Consider the following 22,778-nt stretch of genomic DNA (forward strand, 5'->3'; position numbering starts at 1 on the left):
ATAAGGCATTTCTACTTTCCTGCTTGCTTCTGCTTTTATAGCACATTAGTGAGCTCAGTAGTGCTCTTTAGTTATAAAAATGTTGAAAGTTCCATCCTTAGAGCTGCCTCTCTAGTAAATAGGACAGTTTCTGCTTCTAGGCTCACTTGACATCACTATAGGAAAAAGCACAAAATAAATGGCATTTTCTGTTTTAGGAGTTCTTACCATTCTGATGAAGAGAAAAAAACAATAAACATAATACAATATTATAAAAAGAGTAATAAAAAATTTACCAAAACAGTATTAATTGAATCCCTAAGGCCAAGAGAAATAAGATGCAACATACATTTGGAAAATATTTTCTGAAAAAAATTGTTCAAGTTAGATCTTAAAGGTAAACAGTCTTTTGGTGCACATTGCATTGTGGTTAGAGACAGAAAATAATGCTCCTGAAAACAGGAACAACTTTGAGTCCTGGCAGGACAGAAAGAAACTGATTGATATATCTTAGTTCTATTCAGGTTGTCATCTTTACTTTTTACCTCAACAAGTGTTTACATTACCTTCACTGCCCAAATAGACTGCTCCAAAGGATGGAAAAGTTTAAAACAAAAGCCATCTTTTTTTGATGGACGCTCAATGATTTCACAGGCATTCAGAAGGACTGTTCCAACCCACTGACCGTTTTTTTGGGTTTTGTATATCAATAGCACCCCAGGTTTCAACACACACCACAACTTGGTCCAGCTCTTTAGAGTACCACGAATCTATAGAAAGATAAGTTCATTTAAGGAATAAATATTTGTTCTTCTTTTCCATAAGATACAAACTGAATAATCTGAAGTAGGATATTTCAAAGTTTCCTTAGCATGTACATTTTTTATATTTCTTTAAAAAGATACCACATGGCAAGCACTGAATATAAATGTGAAATGACATGGTTCCTACTGGTAAGGACCTTAAGGAGAGGGGGATGCTGGGGAACAAACCCAGGATGAACATCCTGGGCAACTCTATACACCCCCAAGGTCTTTTGAGACAGGATCTCCATAAGTTGCTGAGACTGACCTTGAAATTGCAAGCCCCCTGCCTCAGCCTCTGGAGCAGCTGGGATTGTAGGCATGTGCCACTGTGTCTAGCAGCAACTGAAGTTTCAGTAGAATAGTTCAACAGTTTAAAGAAAATGTACCAAGTAGAAGAGCTTCCCAATCAGGAGCCATTAAAATATACTTCTCTAGTACTGCAGTTCTTTTTGTAGCATTTATAAAGCTGTAATTTTATGTGAATAAATGGTTATTTTGCCTTTTCTACCTTTTCCCTCTTAACCACCACATCAACAATGCTGAAAACATTGCTGGCACACACCAGGCATTCTCTAGTTGATGAATGGTAGAAATGAGAAAGAACCTCTCCTTGCCCCTTATAGTGCCTTGCCTAAATTACTTTGTTTTTAGTGATTACATAAAGCAAGATAAGTAAATTTTTTGGAGGAAATTTTAAAACACAAGTAACATGAATCTTCTCATAAAATTTTTCTCATCCTATTGTTTAATGCTAAGTTAATAAGTCTATGACTACTTCTTTTCAATCACTATTTCCAAAAATCTATTAAAATTGTTTCTAGGCAACTTACTGAATGCACAATACTGAAAATAACATTAAAATTTAGATTAAAAATAGGAATTATCCTCACTTTTATTTACTGTAAAGCATCTGTTCTATCAAGCTACTCACAAATTATGAAATAAATGTAGGGTTTTCTATCCCCTAAATAGGTATACCACAGTTAACTTTAGAAAGGGGAGTTTGGAGCAAGGTATAAGAAAAGTGAAAATTTCTAAGAAAAAGTTAGGTATACACGTAAAAGAGATGGTAAGACAAGAAAAGCAAAAAGAAAAGAATTACCCTGAGATAAAATTCTGAATGGTGGAGATGACAATATGTCACAGAGGACAAATTACTAGAATGCAGGTTTTAAAAAGCTAGTAAATGTGTTGGGGACTTAAGACAGGCTTGACTGGGGGTGAGGAGTGAGATATGGAGTTAAAATATTTCTAAGTAGAGTCAAAATGAGTCAGAAGGTGTTTTCAGCATAAGATTGAATACAATCTTAGGATTGCTTGAATTGTCAGGGAAACTATCATTAGATTCCCATTTCAGTGAGAACATCCGTAACAGGGTTCATAAGGGTTATTAGATTGGAGGTCTTACCAACTCTTGAGCAAAGTGGAAAGTCTTCCAGGATGTGGTAAATGCTAGGTACTGCTAGGTAAAATAACTTTGTGGGAATTATATTCTTATGACTTTATTCTTTTTTTTTTTTAATTTTTTTGCAGTGCTGGGGATTGAACCCAGGGTCTCATGCATGCTAGATAAGCACTCTACCATTGAGATATCCCCAGCCCTACAAAGAGTAGTTTGAAAGATTCTTACCAGATATCCCTCAGATAAAAATGAGGAAGAGGGTAGAGTGACTGAGATGAGAGAAAAGGAAATAAAAATAAAAATAACCAAAGGTCAAAAGAATAGCATATGGAAGTAGCAATATGTATGTCTAATTAATACTTTTCAAATGGTAACTTTTATATTAACTTTGCCTCTTTTTTCCTCAATATATGCCAAGTATACAATAATAATAATTTGAACAGAAAGCAAAATATTTTTAAAATGTATAGTATTAAGCAAACATAATATCACACAAATCAAAGTCTTTTATAAAAAAAGTTATACATATTTGATGCTATTATTAAGAGAGACATGGAAGTTCCTTCTCCCCATTAAGACTAGAACATAGAACCTCTGAGATACACTTAATAGCTTCCTCGCCAATGAACAAGGATCACCTAGCAAGTGTTTTTGGGCTTTCAGTACACTCTGGGCTTTTCCAATCTAGTAGGTAAACATCCAGTAAGCAGAACTCAAGATGCAAACTCACTGACCTTTAACCAGTCAGCCATAACAATAACAGAAGGATCTGTGATGGTACTGAGCAACTCCTTTGTGGCTCTTTTCTTTTCTTCTCGGTAATTTTTCTTTTGCACCTATTTTATATAAGTAATAGAAAAATTTAAAACTCAATAGAAACACTTTTTTCCAAGTTTTTAGGTCTAGAAAATGTAGTCTATAAACTTATAAACCTTGTTAGCATAAAAAACTTACATCTGGAGGAATTTTTAGATAACCTACATTGCATAAAACTAGTTTTTCCAATTACTAGTTCAGTTTTCTATAGCTTTTAAAATAATTTTATCTTTTTTTAATTAAACCATACATGAATACAATCTCATGGCAAAAATTTCAAACAGCACCAACCTAAAACCTTTATTACATTCCATCTTATTCCAATCCCCAGAACAGGCCCCAGTTAACTTTCTGGAAACCATGCTTTCAGACTTTTTCTATGTACACCATCTATAGAAATACATAACTTTTGTGGTTCTTTTTTTTTTTTTTTGTAACACATAAAAAAATTTCTCCCATTCGATGTTCTTTTGGAGACTGCATGGCTACCTTATTCTTTTAATTCTTCCACAGGATTCCTAGTAGGAATAAAATAATGAGAGAGCTAACATTGATGGCAATCTGTGAACCAGTCAAGATCTTCTTCACCTGTATTAACAAAGACCTTATTTAAACCTCACAGTAACTTTCTGAAGTAGAACTATTGTTAATCTTATTGTGCAAATGAAAAAAACTGAGGCAAAGAGAATAGCTTACCCAGGAATGCAGGAAATTATGGAATCAGGATTAAGAGGCAGACTGGCTCTCAAAGCTATGTTGTTTACTTCTAGGCTATATTGCACCATTTTTTTTAATGAATTCTCTTAAGGAAAGTAATCTACTTTGCTACTAGTTTTTGTTTATTAGAAACAATGGTGCAATCATTTGCAAATGAAGCCTTGCTCTCTTTCTTAATACTAAAATCTAAGATATAAGCAATCAAAAAAACCATGGATGAAATTAACTCATTGAAAAGATCAAAGATTTACCTTCATAATTAAGTTGCTTATGAAATAATGTAGAAAAGCAACAGTGAATTAATGCAGTCTTATTGCTTTCTTGTTATTTGGATGTAGGAAGAGTAATGACAAACCTATTACACATTATACTATATTTTTTTTAAATTACAATATAAAATTTTCCACCAGAAAAGTTCTATTTAATGGAAAGAGACTACATATGCTGAATAAAATTTAATAATTCTATACCTCCAAAGCATTAGACTTTTGGTCTTTTTTATATATGCATATCTGAATTAACAGATTTAATTAGATTGCAAATGTAAATGCATACAGGACAAGGCATGGAACACAAATGGGTAAAACAGATTAGACAAGGACAAGAACCAGTTGAAAGCATGTGTTCCTTAAACTCCAGGTACTATGGCCATTCAGCAAGGCAGGTCTAACATTACATGTTTCTTAAGAGAAAGTAGAAATCTAGACTTTTAATTGTTGGCACAAAATTTTAAAATATTATATAGGTCAAGCCAAATATATCCACCTGTGTGTCAAATTTAGCCTATGACCAAATTACAGTTAGCAATTTCATGGGTACCAGAGATTCCTAACAGGTGTTTCACAACAAAATGATATACCCACTCAGTTCTGTTATACCTGTGAAGAGATACCAAGTCCTTAAAGCAGGCTGCTCTGGACAATTATCAAGAAGTCTCATCACCTGACTTCCATGACCATACAAATAATAACATTTTCTATGTGTGCCTGTCCATTTGCCATTTTAAATTCTTTTAGGAATGCACATAAATATTTTTTAATAGCTTGCTTTCAAAAGCACACACTATCCCACTCCTCGGTTTATACCCAAAGGACTTAAAATCAGCATACTATAGTGATGCAGCCACATCAATGTTCATAGCAGCTCAATTCACAATAGCCAGATTGTGGAACCAACCAAGATGCCCCTCAATTGATGATTAGATAAAGAAACTGTGGTATATATACATGATGAAATATTATTCAGCCATAAAGAAAAATAAAATTATGAGATTTGCTGGTAAATGGATGAAGCTGGAAAATATCATGCTAAGTGAAATAGACCAAGCCAAAAAACCAAAGGCTGAATGTTTTCTTTGATAAGTAGATGACCATACATAATGAGGGGGGTGGCAGGATCGGGGGAGAAGAATGAAGGAACTTTGGATGGTGTAGAGGAAAATGGGGCAAGATGGGTGGGGGAAGGAATGAGACAGTATTACCCTATGTATATGTATGATTACATGAATGGTATGAATCTACACTGTGTACAACCATAGAAATGAAAAGATATACCCCATTTGTGTACAATAAATCAAAATGCAGTCTGTAAAAATAAAAAAAATTTAAATTAAAAAAAGTGTAAAAAAAAAAAAGCACACACAAAGCATAATGTAAGTTTTTTTCCAGAAATAATTATGGGAACTAACCTTAAGAGATTCTTTTTTTGTGAGTTTGCTTGAAGTTGAACTGTCCTTTTCTGAGCCATTATAAAGTTTAGATTCAGACTGAAATCACACAGAAATGAAAAGTAGAAAAATAGTTAAATCTTCATTTAATATATACGTCATATAAAACTTAAAGTTATGCTTCTCACATTCTTCCCATTTACTGCTATGATTTAAATAAATGTAGATTTTCAAATACTGGCTTTCCCTATATAGTATTTGTGTTTTTTATAAAACCATGTTAAACTTACAAATACTCAAAAGTAAAACCTTGTCAAAAATTAATCTGCAATGTGAAACTAAATAAGATCATTTCCAAATTTTTTCCATTCTATATTTCAGAACATTTCTAAGAACACACACAATTGTTTAATTATTCTTAGTATAAAAGAAGCCAAAGCAATGTTCTTTTTTTAATAACTGAAATATTCTAAATTAAAAAAAAAACATGAATATTTTATCACGAAGCTGCATACACTGCCCTATTTCTACTCTTCCTCCAGTGAGAAGAATACAATCTTCAGAAACTAGTATTAGACCACTCTAATTCAGACAGTGTTCACACATCAATATTTCTAGGGTCTACTTCTTCCTAGCTATCCAGGGACCTAGATTGTTAGTAATGTCTTAAATTTGCTTCCAGACTTTCATTTTATATTTCACATTCTTACATAATCTTCATAATAACCTTGAAAAATGGGCATAAGAGGTAGTTTTATCTTTGTCTTACAAGTTATGAAAGAGAGGTTCAGGGAGATTGCTTTTTCAAACTCATCATTCATTAACATAGCGGTGATCAGAACTTGAAACTCCTAATCCAGTGCCACGACTCTTTAACCAGAGTAGGAAAGCATAAACCTAAAAGCTATGTCTATAAATCTTGGAACAACAGAATGAAATATCTTCCTTTCATGTCCTATAATGTTTATTTTTACCTATTGTTAGGCATATAAGAAGGTACAAGTACCTTCTTTAAAATACTAGTGGAGCCAAGAAATTATAAGGGACTTAATCCAAATAGTGGTTTTCAAATGACATATCACCAGACAAAATCAAGGAAGACAACCTTTGGATGCAAACTCTCATCCAATTAAGACCCATTAAGGCAGGCACCATGTTTACTCATCAATGACATTCAGTGCATCATCTGAAGAAAAGGAAGGACTCAATATTTGATCAACTAATAAAATGAAAAATGACAGTGACACTAATAAAATAAAAATTAAATAAAAATATGAAATATAAACTAAAAGCCTAGAAGCAAATTTAAGACATTAAAACAAGTTAGGTTCATTGTATAGGTAGGAAGAAGTAGATCTAAAGAATATTGGTATTTACACAATGTATAAATTGGAATGATGTGAGAATAGGTATTTCTCTCATTTCTGCTAAAAATGCCTGCTGCTTGATATAAAATATGGGCTACAGTGATGGTAGGAGTAACTAACACACTAAAAGGAAACTACAAATAATTCTCAATGTAGAAGTGGGGGACCAACCTGGTTAAACTTTTGTTAAAGGTACTGATTTAAGAACTGGGCTTGAAACATCACATTGCTTATCACCATGATGATGATGGCATGCCCTGTGACACCAAACCATATTACAAATTCCTCCAGCTAAAGCAGGTCTCTGTCTTCATGCTGGCCCTGGGAACCCAAAGATGGTATGGCTGCTGTCAGAGGAATATGATGGCTTAAAATGTTCATGATATTTAATTTCCCGCAATTTAATAAGAAAATGATGTGTACTGTAATGTAGTTCTTAATTGGCTCTAAATGAAGATTACCTTAAAAGTTAATGAAAGTTAATGGTTGTTTACTATTTACCAAACACTATCTTAAACACTTTTCTATGTATTACTTCATTTAATACTCAAAAGCAACCCCATGAGATAGTAGTAGTATGCCCCCTTTTACAAAAGAGGAAACTAAGACCAACAGATTAAATATCTTCCCAAACTCATACTGCCACCAATAGACAAGCACGAATTTGTGCTCTGGTCTAATCCCTAGTCTCATACTCTTGTAATTGCACTATATTGATTTCTCACCTTTTAAAACTATTCATACTATATCTCAACCAGACTCAAATGCAAGACTATGAACAAGAGGAAATGTTTCCCCAACAACTACAAATGAAGAGAACTAACATGGTTATTACTAAAAGATTCCATGACAACAGGAACAAGCAGGCCAGAAGGTTGTCACAGGAGCACAGTAAATCAGAGTACACAGACCTACAGGAGTCTCTGCTATACTGTACAGTCCAGTTCTGATAAAATAATGAACCAGTGACCAAGTTCTACCATCCATATATAACAACCTCATTTTCTGAATTAACCCACCTTTAACAAACCAAAATCCAAAAAACATTACTGTTGAAGATATTTTACTAAACTAAGCTTCCCTTTCTTCATAACCTTTACAGACCACTACCTTAATGATGCCCACAGGGTTTAATGTATAATACTTTTTATCTCTATATTAAATGGACTTATAAGATGTAGCATGTTGTATTTTTTACTTCTTTTTTTTTTCTACCTCTTTTAACCGTTGTCCCCTTATAAGTTATGTGACTTTAAGAAGTTCTTTAATCTCTTCAGTTTCAGTTCCCTCATATAAAATGAGGATACTACAACTGGTCCATAGGACTGCTTTAAGGGTTAAATGAAGTACCATGCACAAAGCTTTTAATGCAGTCCTTGGTGTATGCTGTGCTTCATTCAAGTTAACTACACTCTAGATTGCAGATGCTATATAAAACAACTGATCTTTAGATAAACAAGGTCTTAATATATGAAAGTTCTTATAATTTCCCCTGGAAACTATAAAATACTACAGATATAAGGAATAACAATGATTAGTTACTGTGATTACAAAGATATTTTAGACTGGAATGATTTTTTAATATCCAGGTTAAGATATTTTTTTAAAGTAAGTAATAGATGATTTAGGACACCTCCATGCAAGTAGATAAATGGTTGGAGGCTCAAGTTAAAAGAGCTGGGCTCATAAGTCCTTTATCCTTGTAACAGGATTCCTTTTATCTCACTAGATACTTTCATTATGCTGGGCCCTTACTTTCATCGAGACAGACAATTAAAAATTTATTTTAAAATGATACTTTGGGATAATCTGATTAACTAATTTTTCAATGCACTCATTCATATGATGAAAAGACCTAGGCAAAGACACATGAGAAAAAGGAATTGCCTTCATTTAAAAAATGTTTTGAGGATGAGGAGGGTATATTTCATTGTGCTTACCATTCTTATGCATTTTAAGAAATAACACTAAAACCCAGATCCTTCAACCAAAATGACAGTATTGATACTTTCTGCATCAGGTTCATAAAAGCATAAAGTTAAAATTGTTTCATGATCTCAGTTTTACAGATCATGAGAAAAACTGCAAAATTTTGCTACCCAAAATTACTTAGGTACAAATAAAAATCTTCAGAATGCCATGAAAATGAGGTTCAGTGATAAATGTATAAATTTTACAGTTGTTATGAAAAACAAGAGTGAGTTACACATTTTAAAAATATTTAGGAACAAACTACCTACTATAGATCTCCAGGATAAACTAAGATTAAATCTAAGGAGACAATTAGTAAGTTTCAGCTCTTGAAAAGTGACAAAATGAGTGCAATTTTACTCATACCAAGTAGTTACCATGCTAAGAATCTTATTGATTGACTGTAAACCTTTATTCAGAATAAGAGAATGAATTCTTAAATACCAATTGTTGACCACGTACTTTGCCAGGGACTTTCCACATTATAATCTGAAAGGTAGACCATATCTCCTCTTCATGGATGAGAAAACTGAAGCCACTCTGAATTCTAGTTTTACCACTTAGTGGTTGCTTTGACCCTGAGAGGTACTTAATTTCTCTGAGCTTTAGCTAGCTCATTTATAAAATGGGGCCAATAAAACCCGTCTACTAGTATAGTTATGAGTTAAAATGGCATTGCTCAACAAAAAGTAGTTATTAATATCATTGTAGTTAGCACCTAAAAACTCAGATAATGGACTAGGATAAAGACTGAAATTCTCTTTTGATATAAAAGCAGTACTATTCAGTAGAATTTCCTAAATGATAGATGTTCTATATCTGAACTGTTTTACATGGTCACCACTAGCCATATAAATTCACCAATTTAGGAATTAATTGCTTGAAAATAAAGTTTTTAAAAATGCTATAAATTCCATTGTACTTCTAGCTGTGGTAACTAAAACACATGATTTCTTCTTTCATTTTCTTTAATTACACAGATCATGTAAAATGACTGATAGGGCTCAGACCACAGTACCCCAAAAGATGCATCTTGGCATAGTGCATATTTAACATGAAGGAAACAGAAAACTGTAGAAGCCGGAAAGTTCCTCTCTAACCTGCTCTTGCCTTTTTCCTCTGAAGCAGATGCTCTCCCTATGATCAGAAGAAACGATCTAAAGACACACAGACACCAAGAAGAATCTGAAAAAACAGCCTTACTGAGTTTCCCCAGTTTGCTGCCGCTAGATCAGAACCTTCTTTGTTTAATCATACTTTTATATGACCATACACTCTTCATCAAACCCAAAACACAGATTTCTGCGTGTCTGTGGGTTTTCATTTCTGAAAGTTCCTGTATTACACAGAATTTAAGTTAAAGTTTTACACTTCTCTCTTGTCTGTCTTTTGTTAAAGGGGTCTCAGTCATGAACCTAGCAATGGATAGGAAAAGAAATCTTTTGTATTTGATCATGGCAGTTCTCATGAATGTTACATAAATACAATGTAGTGTTAAATTCCATCCTAAATATTTTACACACAAGATTGACTTTTTGTAATGAATACTTGAAGAGTGTGAATAACATTTACATAAAATCATACATAAAAATATATTGTGCAATCCTCTCAACCACTCCCAAGAATAAGAACCAAAAATACAGGGTAGTAAGAGCAAAACCTGCTGCTAAGAACAGCAGAGAATTCACTGGCTTATGAAATAGGTTTCTTACAGTCACTAAAGTTTGATTCCAGAATATAAAAGCTGTTCCTGCTACTACTAAATCTAATCAGAAAGAACAATAAAATGTCAAGTTCCTTGAAAAATTTTAGAAACTTTAATGAACTGCAAATCCACAAGGAAACCATCATTACAGTGTTTATCAAATTTGAGTATGTACTCTTTAAGAAAAAAATTCCCAATAGACCTAAGAATATATATATATGAATATCTTAGTTTGAGAAATAACGATTTAGGAAACTGCCATATTTTAAGAAAATATATTTTTATTGTAAGGTATTAACATTAAGATTGTTGGCTGTTAACTGGGGAAAACAATATGTGTGTGCGTGTGTATGTGTGTGTGTGTGTGTGTGTGTGTGTGTGTATGTGTATACATACCTATACATATATATACACTCATGTAAATGAACTCAGAACACTAAAGAATTTTTTTTAAAGACAATAACGCTGAGACTATCTCTGAATGGAACCCTCAGTCTCCAGTTTGAGAAGTACTGTTGTACTACTCATACCAGAGAAAAAATATTACTCTGGAGAGAATACAGTTACCAATCAGCTCTATTTTCAATTAACCAACAGTGCTTAATTCAAACCCAGTACAATATTATTTTTTTCATATATACTATATGGCTTAGACATACCAACACAAAAAATCTCATAAAAGTTTCACAGGATTTTAGTTGAAGTTCCCTTATATTATAAAAATGTCATAATCATATATTTGGGAATAACAATATGCTTACCTTGCTCTTTGACATAGAAAGTGAAGATTCATCTTTATTTTGAGAATTATCTTCCTTCCCTCTTTCAAAACCTTTGGTGAAAAATTGTCAATATCTCAGTATTAATACTTTTGGAATATAGTCATTAATACTAAATATATATATATATGTGTCATTCAATTTCAAATGTACATTATCTTTTATAACATCAGTAAAGGAAGCCTAAACTGTACATATAAATTAATTCAGGTTCAGAGCAGCAATGAAATATTTCCTTAAACCCACCAACATTAAGCTAAATAGCTCTTTTCTGTACTCCTAGAGCACTTTACATAAAATACAGCTTTTATTTTAGTGTGCCAGTTTCTAACAAAGAATTCTAAACTGAAAGAATCAACCCAATATACTTTTCACATCTCTTGTCAAACAGGAAAAATATAAAAATAAAAGAAGACTGGGATATAAATCTGGATTAAGGAATAAATTTATGTATTTTTTAAAATTTAAACTGAGTACAATAGCCTGCACTCCCAGCTTCTTGAAAGGCTGAGGCAGGATGAACACTCCCACACAGAGAGCTCGAATAAGAAATGTTAATACTGAAAATTGTATGACAAGCATAAAAAAACCCAGAACATATTTTAATGAAATTAATTCTATTTTTGAGAACAGGTAACATTAACTTCTCCCTATGACTATTTATTCTAGTTCCAAAGAAGTCTATATTAAAAAATAAATGTTGAATTATAGTACTAGTACTTGAAACATTTCAAAATTATTTCCAGCATAACAATACCAGTTATTGTTTCTATATGATTCATAGTAGCTAAAAACATCCATTATTTTTCTTAATTCAGATGTTTTACCGAATTACTTCTATAGTATGAAAAGGAGCCTTTCCCCCTCTCCTCTGGAAAGAAGGATAACTCAATTATAACACTAAGGGGAAAAAACTTCCATAAATGTAACATGGAATTTTAAATGAAAACTCAAAAGAAATTTGAAAATTTAGTATAAGGTAAACCAAAAAGTTACATAATTCAATTAAAAAATTTTAAAATATTTACTCAAAGCAATAAACAACAAGTAATTTTTAATACTAATGACTAACATTAAGTTACTTCCAAGATCTAAACATATATGCAAGAGAACACAGGTTTTCTTTAAATACATTGTAAATGAAAAAAAAAGTCTCACAGAAACATACTTCAATTACTCTACTGTTATCTTAGTTTCACCTGACTCTAGATCAATCCATTTATTAGATTAAGAAAAATGCCTAGTTCACTTATCTATATTCACATATTATTCCTTTCTTTTATTTCTTTTTTTATTTTTGGTAATAGGAATTGAACCCAGGGGTGCTTTACCACTGAGCTACATTCATTTTTTTTTTGGACACAGGATCTTGCTAAATTGCTGGGACTAGCCTAGACCCTGGCCTTAGCCTTCTGAGTTGCTGGGATTATAGGCATGGATGCACCGCTGTGTCCAGTTCACAAATTTTTAAAAAACAGAACAACAAATGAAAACAAAGTTGTAAGTCAGAATAAACTTTTTAAAAGTACAAATATGTCTACAGAAAGCTTCAGATGTTGGAAAAGGACACCCATAAACCTAGATTACATATTATCTGTGAAACTCAATAAATGAATCTCATTCTAAAAGTCTATATACCTTAAACCTGCAAATCATGACTATCTTAAAATCAGGTTCTGATGACTTCCAAGTTATTTTAATTACAGATGGGTAAAACAAAATGCTTCTTAAAATATCCAAGTCTGGTCATGAAAATACATTTAATAGAAGCCAAAGGAACTGTTAAAATATTTCTTGAGCTTTTTTTCATTTTCAACCATGTATAAGAATTCAGAATTAGTTTAAAATTATTTTAAAGTATTACTTTACTCCTTCAAAATAGTTACATTTGTAGACAAAATCCTGAAGTCTCTATTATTAAACACTATCAACAATGAAGAACAGTTTCAGATTACAAGTTTCGCCAAGTTTACTTACACTGATTTGGGGTAACAAATTCTTTTTTTGTATTCTCCCCATTCCCACAAATGAGATAGAAACCACAATCCTATCAAGATGGTTAAAATTGAAAGGTCTAAAACTATTCAAGTATGGATGAGAATGTGGAGTACCTGGAACCCTACTCATAAATGGTAGGAATATAAGGTAGCATAATCATTCTAGAAAATTGACAGAATCTACTAAAGCTGAATGTTCATATAAAATTTTAATACATAGGAATTCAAATCTTAGATATATCCAACAGAAATTAGTGCATATGTCCATCAAGAGAGAAGTACAAGAAGGTTAACCACTGCTTTTTTTCATACTAGTCAAACTCTGAAACTGTTTTAATAATAAACTGTTTTAATTAATAAACTGGTTATTAATAATAGAATAAATGAATACATTACAGTATGTTCACACAATAGGGTATTACACAGTAATGAAGAAGAAAAAAACATCAGACATAACATTGAGTGAAAGAAGCCACTTATCACCATCAAAAAAAAAAAAAAAAGAACCATGATTCCATTCACAACCTTAATCTGTAGCATAGAAAAAGACGTTTATCTTTGTAAAAGGTACTGACTGGAAGGGACATGAGGGAACTTTCGGAGGATCTGTAAGTAGTTATACATGTCTACGTAAGTAGTTATACATGTCTATGAAAATTTTAAAAGCTACACACTTAACCATATGTAAGTTAAGCACAAATAAAAAAATAAACATAAAAAACATACCCTTCCCTAATCTTCTAGTTAAACTTTCTGTGCTTTGACATTCATTCCTACTTAGTTTATATCCCTTTAACTTATTCTGCACCTGGCTAAATCCTGATTAATTTATTAATAAGTATAACTTATAACTAGTGATAATTAATAATAGTAGCCAATATCCGCTTGTGCGAACTCTTATAAGCTACTATGCTAGATGCCTTCCTTAAACTTTTTTCTTATCTTCCCCACAACCCCTTTTGCAGTATTGGGGATTGAAACCAGGGCCTTGTGTATGCCAGGCTAAACTATATCCCCAGCCTCTTTCTTCTAATCTTTACAATAACAGCACATAAAAAAAAAAAAAACCATGTTATATAGCTGGAAAACACAAAAACGAAAAACCTAAAGTTCCCAGAAATTAAGTAAACTGACTAATGTCAACAAGTGACAGTAGCAGAGCTGATTAAACTTAGGTCTAACTTTAAAATTCACGCTGTTTCCACAATGTCATGATGCCTCTCAGAACCCAAAGTCGCTTCTGGAAGGTCCTGCTTGATTATGTATGCATAGTCAGCTTTCCATTCTCTGAGACATATCACACTTCACACATATTTGTACTTCAATATTTACTGCAATATATGCCAATTCTTTGTTTCCATGTTCATATTGCATACTTGACTGAAAAAAGAACGGTCTCGATATTATCTTTTCAAATTAAAAAAAATTACCAATTGATAAAAAATTTAATAAAAATGAACTCCAAGCTGGGCACAGTGGCTCACACCTGTAATCCCAGTGGCTTGGGAGGCTGAGACAGGAAGATCGTGAATTCAAAGCCAGCCTCAGCAAAAGCAAGGCACTAAGCAATTCAGGGAGACCCTGTCTCTAAATATAATATAAAATAGGACTGAGGATGTGGATCAGTGCTTGAGTGCCCCTGAATTCAATCCCTGGTACCCCACCCCTCGAAAAAAAAAGAACTCCATTTTTACTTCCAAAGCTTTTTTAATTGAAAATATAGCACAGCTTTAGAAAAATTAATGAAACATAAATGTATAATTAGACAAAAAGAAGGAATACTTATATAACCATTACCTAAATCAAGAAATAGAGAATTGCTAATATTCCATAAGATCTTCTCCAGATCAATTCTTGATCACAATCCATTCTCTTTCTCAAAAATATCATGGCTTTTGCAGTTATTTGCTAGCATGTCACAGCAGGTATTTCATTCTTTTCACTGCTAATACAATCACATTACGTAGCTATACTACTATTTATCCATTCTTCCATTAATAGACACTTGGGTTGTTGCTAGTTTTTCCATTTTTATTGAAAACAGTGCTGAATATTCTTGAAAATATAACACAGTAGACATATTCATGAGTTTCTCTAAGGTTTAGACCTAAAAGCAGAATTTGAGTTATATAGTAGTATATCTTCAATTTTAATGATTTCAAACTGTTTAAATGTATAAAAGTTCTCCTGTCTAGAAATCCATGGTAACCTCAGTATGCTACAAATTTTTAATATTTTTGCCAATAGGGAGGATGTGTGATTTATCAATGAGGCTTTCATTTGCATATTCCTGATTAATGGTATTAAACACCTTCTAAAATATTAACTGGCTATTTTAATTTTATATCTGAGAAGAACCCTCAGATCTATAATGCTTAAAAAAATTGGCTTTTTCTTACTAATTATATGGAATTTTAAAATATATATTATCAATATTAATCTTTCCCTAACTTAATTTGTTGCAAAAATCTCTCTGTGGTTTGTCTTTCTATATGCTGTATGGTTTCTTTTGCAAAGAGCTCTTGATTTTACTATTGATAAATTTAGCCATCTCTTTCTTTAATGGGTAATGCTTTGGTGTTTCAAGAAATTCTTTCCTAAATCTGTGTCCATAAAGAAATTTTTCAATAATGTAGTTTTGGTTTACATTTAGGTGTATAATCCACCTGGAACTAACATTTGAGTATGGTGTAATACAGAAGTAAAATTTCACTTTCTTCCCATTTAGAAAGCAAATTGACCCTTTCCCATTTACTGGAAAAGAATGTCTTTTATTCATTGGTTTGCAGTAGCATTTTTTCATATGTTAAATATTCTTATGTATGCAGGTTTATTTCTGGGTTCTTGATTCTGTTTCATTCATTGAGAACCTTAAGTATAATATTGACTAGACATGGGGATCATTAGCATTCTTATCTTGTTCCTAATCAAAAAGGAAAACAATCAGTGTTTCACCATTGTGTAATTTTGATTCTCTATATGTTTTCCATATGAATATTGATATACACATGATTTAGGTAAGGATATTGATAGAGAAATTGTAAAAAAGTTCATTCCTTCTAGTGTTCTAAGAATTTTCAAGACTGAAATTTGAGCTAGTACAATGGTACATGCCTGTAATCCCAGATATGCAGGAGTTTGTCTCAAAAGAAAATAAAATAAGGGCTAGGGGTATAAATCAGCACTAGATATAGTTTGTTCAGCATGGCAAAGTCCTGGGTTCAATTCCCATACCACAAAATAAAAATTATTATTTTCTTTAAAAAGAATAAAATTTGAAATTTATCAAAAACTTTTCCCATGTCTATTGAGAAAACCATATGATTTTTCTGCTTTAACCCGTGAATGTAGTGAACCACATTAATTTCTAGTGTTAAGTCAATCCTACATTCTCAGGTTTTCATTCAAATTAGTCACCATGTATTATCTTCTTTATGAAAATACACTAAAAGGACCATTAAAAATTATAGACTTTTTTCCGATTGAATTTTATATCAAGGTTATAGTAATACTAGTGTTCCTTCATTACCTCAGTCCCACGTGTTTAAATGCAGTTGCATAAGATTTAAATTATTTCTTCTGTGAATTTTTGGCAAAATTTGTTGGCAATGTTCACCTGGTTCTGGAGATTTCTAATTCAATTTCTTAATGATTACTAGGACTACTCAGGTTTTCTGTTTCTTTTAAAAACAGGCTTAGTTATTTATATTTACTAAGAATTTACCTACTTCAAACAGACTTAGAACAGACCAGCATATAAAAACTACCGAGATCCAAGATGGCGGACTAGAGGGTGACTGCATATCCTGTCGCTCCAGAACCCAGGATTCAAGAAGGGGAGGCATTGAGAGACTAGGACTAAAATAGAACCACGGGGTGAGTCTCCCCCACCAGGTGAAGCTCGGCCTGAGTGGCAGGCCTGGACAAGGGCAGCTTCTCAGAGCAGGGCAGGGCAGCTAGAGTGTTCCCCAGGTAGCTTTGCTCCCTCCGGTGGCGGGCTCCTTCCACACGGCCAGCTTCTCAGAACAAGCCCCTCAGTGAGAGCCTTTCTGCACAGAACCAGCTCCAGAGCCAGCAGCAAGCTCCGGCCCGAGGCAGCTTCAGGGACCAGGACAGGGCAGCCAGGGACTTCCCCAAGCAGCCCTGCTCCCTCCGGCGGCAGGGTCTTTTCATGGCCAGCTTCTCGGAGCAGACCACCCAGTGAGAGCCTTTCTGCACAGAGCCAGCTCCAAGCCCTGGAACCAGTAGCGGGCTAGGGGCACTTTTCTTTAGAAGCAATGCATTATCAAGTTCCTCCAACACTTCAGGCTACTGAAGGCTGGGAGGTGATATACTGGAAATCTACAGGGACACTATAAGCCAATAGAGGAAATATGCAATATCTCGGAATCCCACTGACATCTGACCAATATGAGAAAACAAGGGAAGAAAATGTCCCAAACAAACCTAGATACTATATCAATAAAACCCAATGACAGCACAGCAGAAGAAATGTCAGAAAGGCAGTTCAGAATGTACATAATTAAAACAATCAGGGAAGCAAACGAGGAGATGAAAGAGCAAATGCAGGCATTGAAGGAGGAGATGAAAGAGCAAATGCAGGCATTAAATGATCGCAACAATCCACAGTCAAAAGAGCAAATACAGGAATCAAAAGATCATTTCAATAAAGAGTTAGAGATATTGAAAAAAAAAAAACAAACAGAAATCCTTGAAATGAAGGAAACAATAAACCAAGTTAAAAACTCCATAGAAAGCATACCCAATAGGACAGAACACCTGGAAGACAGAACCTCAGACATTGAAGAAAAAATATTTAATCTTTAAACCAAAGTTGACCAAACAGAGAAGATAGTAAGAAATCATGAATGGAATCTACAAGAATTATGCAATATCATGAAAAGGCCAAATTTAAGAATTATTGGGATTGAGGAAGGCTTAGAGAAACAAACCAAAGGAATGAACAATCTATTCAATGAAATAATATCAGAAAATTTCCCAAATCTGAAGAATGAAATGGAAAACCAAGTACAAGAGGCTTATAGGACTCCACATATACAAAATTACAACAGACCCACACCAAGGCACATTATAATGAAAATACCTAACATACAAAATAAAGACAGAATTTTAAAGGCCGCGAGAGAAAAGAATCAAATTACATTCAGGGGGAAACCAATAAGAATATCAGCAGATTTTTCAATCCAGATCCTAAAAGCTAGAAGGGCCTGAAACAACATTTACCAACCCCTGAAAGAAAACAGATGCCAACTAAGAATCTTTTTTTTTTTTTTTGAGTTTTTATATTTTATTTTTTTTTTTCAGTTCTTTTTTTTTTTTTTAGGTGCATTCTTTTTTTTTTTATTGTAAACAAATGGGATACATGTTGTTTCTCTGTTTGTACATGGCGTATAGGCATACCATTTGTGTAATCATAAATTTACATGGGGTGATGATGTTTGATTCATTCTGTTATTTTTTTTTCCCTTCCCCCCCACCCCTCCGACCCCTCTATACAGTCCTTCCTTCCTCCATTCTTGCCCCCCTCCCTAAACCTAACTCTAACCCTAAAACTAACCCTTCCCACCCCCCATTATGTGTCCTCATCCACTTATTAGCGATACCATTCTTCCTTTGGTTTTTTGAGATTGGCTTATCTCACTTAGCATGATATTCTCCAGTTTCATCCATTTGCCTGCAAGTGCCATGATTTTATCATTCTTTATGGCAGAGTAATATTCCATTGTATATATATACCACAGTTTCTTTATCCATTCATCAATTGAAGGACATCTAGGTTGGTTCCACAATCTGGCTGTGGTGAATTGAGCAGCTATAAACATTGATGTGGCTGTATCTCTGTAGTATGCTGATTTTAAGTCCTTTGGGTATAGGCCCAGGAGTGGGATAGCTGGGTCAAATGGTGGTTCCATTCCAAGCTTTCTGAGGAATCTCCACACTGCTTTCCAGAGTGGCTGCACTAATTTGCAGCCCCACCAGCAATGTATGAGCGTACCTTTTTCCCCACATCCTCGCCAACACCTGTTGTTGCTTGTATTCTTGATAATCGCCATTCTAATTGGGGTGAGATGGAATCTTAGGGTGGTTTTGATTTGCATTTCTCTTATTACTAGAGATGTTGAACATTTTTCCAAATGTTTGTTGATTGCTTGTAGATCTTCTTCTGTGAAGTGTCTATTCATTTCCTTAGCCCATTTGTCGACTGGATTATTTGCATTCTTGGTGTAGAGTTTTTTGAGTTCTTTATATATTCTGGAAATTAGCGCTCTATCTAAAGTATGAGTGGCAAAGATTTTCTCCCACTCTGCAGGCTCTCTCTTCACATTACTGATAGTTTCCTATGCTGAGAGAAAGCTTTTTAGTTTGAATCTATCCTAGTTATTGATTCTTGCTTTTATTTCTTGTGCTATGGGAGTCCTGTTAAGGAAGTCTGATCCTAAGCCAACAAGTTGAAGATTTGGAACTACTTTTTCTTCTATAAGATGCAGGGTCTCTGGTCTGATTCCGAGGTCCTTAATCCATTTTGAGTTTAGTTTCGTGCATGGTGAGAGATATGGGTTTAGTTTCATTCTGTTGCATATGGATTTCCAGTTTTCCCAGCACCATTTGTTGAAGAGGCTATCTTTTCTCCATTGCATATTTTTGGAACCTTTGTCTAGTATGAGAAAATTGTATTTATTTGGGTTTGTGTCCGTGTCCTCTATTCTGTACCATTGATCCACCTTTCTATTTTGGTACCAATACCATGCCGTTTTTGTTACTATTGCTTTGTAGTAGCAACTAAGAATCTTACTTACTTTCAGATTTGACGATGAAATAAGATCCTTCCATGATAAACAAAAGCTAAAGGAATTTACAAAAATAAAGCCAGCATTAAAGAACATTCTCAGCAAAATATTCCATGAGGAAGAGATGAAAAACAACGATGCAAATCAGCAACGGGAGGAACTAGCCTAAAGGAATAGCCAAAGAAAGGAGAAACCAAATCATGTCAAAAAACAAAAATGAGTCAAATGACTGGGAATACAAATCATATCACAATAATAACCCTGAATGTTAATGGCCTGAACTCATCAATCAAAAGACATAGACTGGCAGATTGGATTAAAAAGAAAAATCCAACAATATGCTGCCTGCAAGAGACTCATCTCATAGAAAGAGATACCCATAGACTAAAGGTGAAAGGATGGGAAAAAACATACCATGCACATGGACACAGCAAAAAAGCTGGAGTATCCATCCTCATTTCAGATAATGTGGACTTCAAGCCTAAACTAGTCAGAAGGGATAAAGAAGGACATTACATGCTGCTTAAGGGAAGCATAAATCAGCAAGACATAACAATCATAAATATTTATGCCCCCAAACATTGGCTCATCCACGTACGTCAAACAAATCCTTCTCAATTCCAGAAATCAAATAGACCACACACAATAATACTAGGTGATTTTAACACACCTCTCTCACCACTGGATAGATCGTCCAAACAAAAATTGAATAAAGAAACCATAGATCTCAATAACACAATCAACAATTTAGACTTAACGAACATATATAGAATATACCATCCAACAAAGAACGAATACACTTTCTTCTCAGCAGTACATGGATCCTTCTCTAAAATAGACCATATTTTATGCCACAAAGCTACTGTTAGCAAATACAAGAAGATAGAGATACTACCTTGTACTCTATCAGATCATAATGGATTGAAATTAGAAATAAATGACAGAATAAAAAACAGAAACTTCTCCAATACCTGGAGACTAAATAATACACTATTATATGATGAATGGATAACAGAAGACATCAGGAGGGAAATAAAAAAATTCTTAGAAGTAAACGAGAACAAAGACACATCATATCAAAATCTCTGGGACACTATGAAAGCAGTACTTAGAGGAAGATTTATTTCATGGGATGCATTCAAAAAAAGAAGTAGAAATCAAAAAATAAACGACTTAACACTACAGCTCAAAGCGCTAGAAAAAGAAGAGCAGACCAATACCAAAAGTAGTAGAAGACAGGAAATAGTTAAAATCAGAGCCAAAATCAACGAAATTGAAACAAAAGAAACAATTGGAAAAATTAACAAAATAAATAGTTGGTTCTTTGAAAAAATAAACAAAATTGATAAACCCTTAGCCACACTAACAAAGAGAAAGAGGGAGAAAACTCAAATTACTAAAATTCGGAATGAACAAGGAAACATCACAACAGACACGAGTGAAATACAAAACATAATTAGAGGCTATTTCGAAAATCTATACTCCAACAAAACAGAAAACCTCGAAGACATCAACAAATTTCTAGAGACATATGAATTACCTAAACTGAACGAGGAGGACATACACAACTTAAATAAATCAATTTCAAGCAATGAAACAGAAGAGGTCATCAAAAGCCTACCAACAAAGAAAAGTCCAGGACCAGATGGGTTCTCAGCCGAGTTCTACAAAACCTTTAAAGAAGAGCTCATTCCAATACTCCTCAAACTATTCCATGAAATAGAAGAGGAGGGAACCCTCCCAAACTCGTTCTATGAAGCCAATATCACCCTGATACCTAAACCAGACAGAGACACATCGAGGAAAGAAAATTTCAGACCAATATCCTCAATGAACATTGACGCAAAAATTCTCAACAAAATTTTAGCAAATCGCATACAAATATATATTAAAAAGATACTGCACCACGATCAAGTGGGTTTTATCCCAGGGATGCAAGGTTGGTTCAACATTCGGAAATCAATAAATGTCATTCACCATATCAACAGACTTAAAGTTAAGAATCACATGATTATTTCAATAGATGCAGAAAAAGCATTCGATAAAATACAGCATCCCTTCATGCTCAAAACACTAGAAAAAATTGGGGTAGTGGGAACATTCCTTAACATTATAAAGGCAATCTACGCTAAGCCCATGGCTAATATCATTCTAAATGGTGAAAAACTGAAAGCGTTCCCCCTAAAAACTGGAACAAGGCAGGGATGCCCTCTTTCACCGCTTCTATTCAACATCGTCCTTGAGACTCTAGCCAGAGCAATCAGACAAACCAAAGAAATTAAAGGGATACGAATAGGAAAAGAAGAACTCAAACTATCCCTGTTCGCTGATGACATGATTATATATTTAGAGGAACCTGGAAATTCCACCAGAAAACTTTTAGAACTCATAAGTGAATTCAGTAAAGTAGCAGGTTACAAGATCAATGCTCATAAATCCAATGCATTTTTATACATAAGTGACGAATCTTCAGAAAGAGAAATTAAGAAAACTACCCCATTCACAATAGCATCGAAAAAAATAAAATACTTGGGAATCAATCTCACAAAAGAGGTGAAAGACCTCTACAATGAGAACTACAGAACACTAAAGAAAGAAATTCAAGAAAACCTTAGAAGATGGAAAGATCTCCCATGTTCCTGGATAGGCAGAATTAATATTGTCAAAATGGCTATACTACCTAAAGTGCTATACAGATTCAATGCAATTCCAAATAAAATCCCAATGATGTACCTTGCAGAAATAGAGCAAGCAATTATGAAAT

The 22,778-nt window shown here is 33.6% G+C and overlaps 1 protein-coding gene across 9 annotated transcripts in view; it reads right to left on the reverse strand.

Moving 5' to 3' along the window:
- The window catches only part of Osbpl8 (oxysterol binding protein like 8), a 169,020-nt gene that overhangs the window by 37,655 nt on the left and 108,587 nt on the right, over nt 1-22,778 (reverse strand). For all 9 annotated transcript variants that reach the window (XM_047548759.1, XM_047548758.1, XM_047548755.1 and 6 more), the window contains 4 exons: nt 11,191-11,261; nt 5,408-5,485; nt 2,922-3,023; nt 546-749 (listed from right to left, as the gene is read on the reverse strand). In XM_047548759.1, the coding sequence (XP_047404715.1) occupies nt 546-749; nt 2,922-3,023; nt 5,408-5,485; nt 11,191-11,261 (455 nt within the window). The remainder of the gene's footprint in view (nt 1-545; nt 750-2,921; nt 3,024-5,407; nt 5,486-11,190; nt 11,262-22,778) is intronic.

Source organism: Sciurus carolinensis, chromosome 4 (assembly GCF_902686445.1).
Source record: "Sciurus carolinensis chromosome 4, mSciCar1.2, whole genome shotgun sequence".
NCBI classification, from domain to species: domain Eukaryota; kingdom Metazoa; phylum Chordata; class Mammalia; order Rodentia; family Sciuridae; genus Sciurus; species Sciurus carolinensis.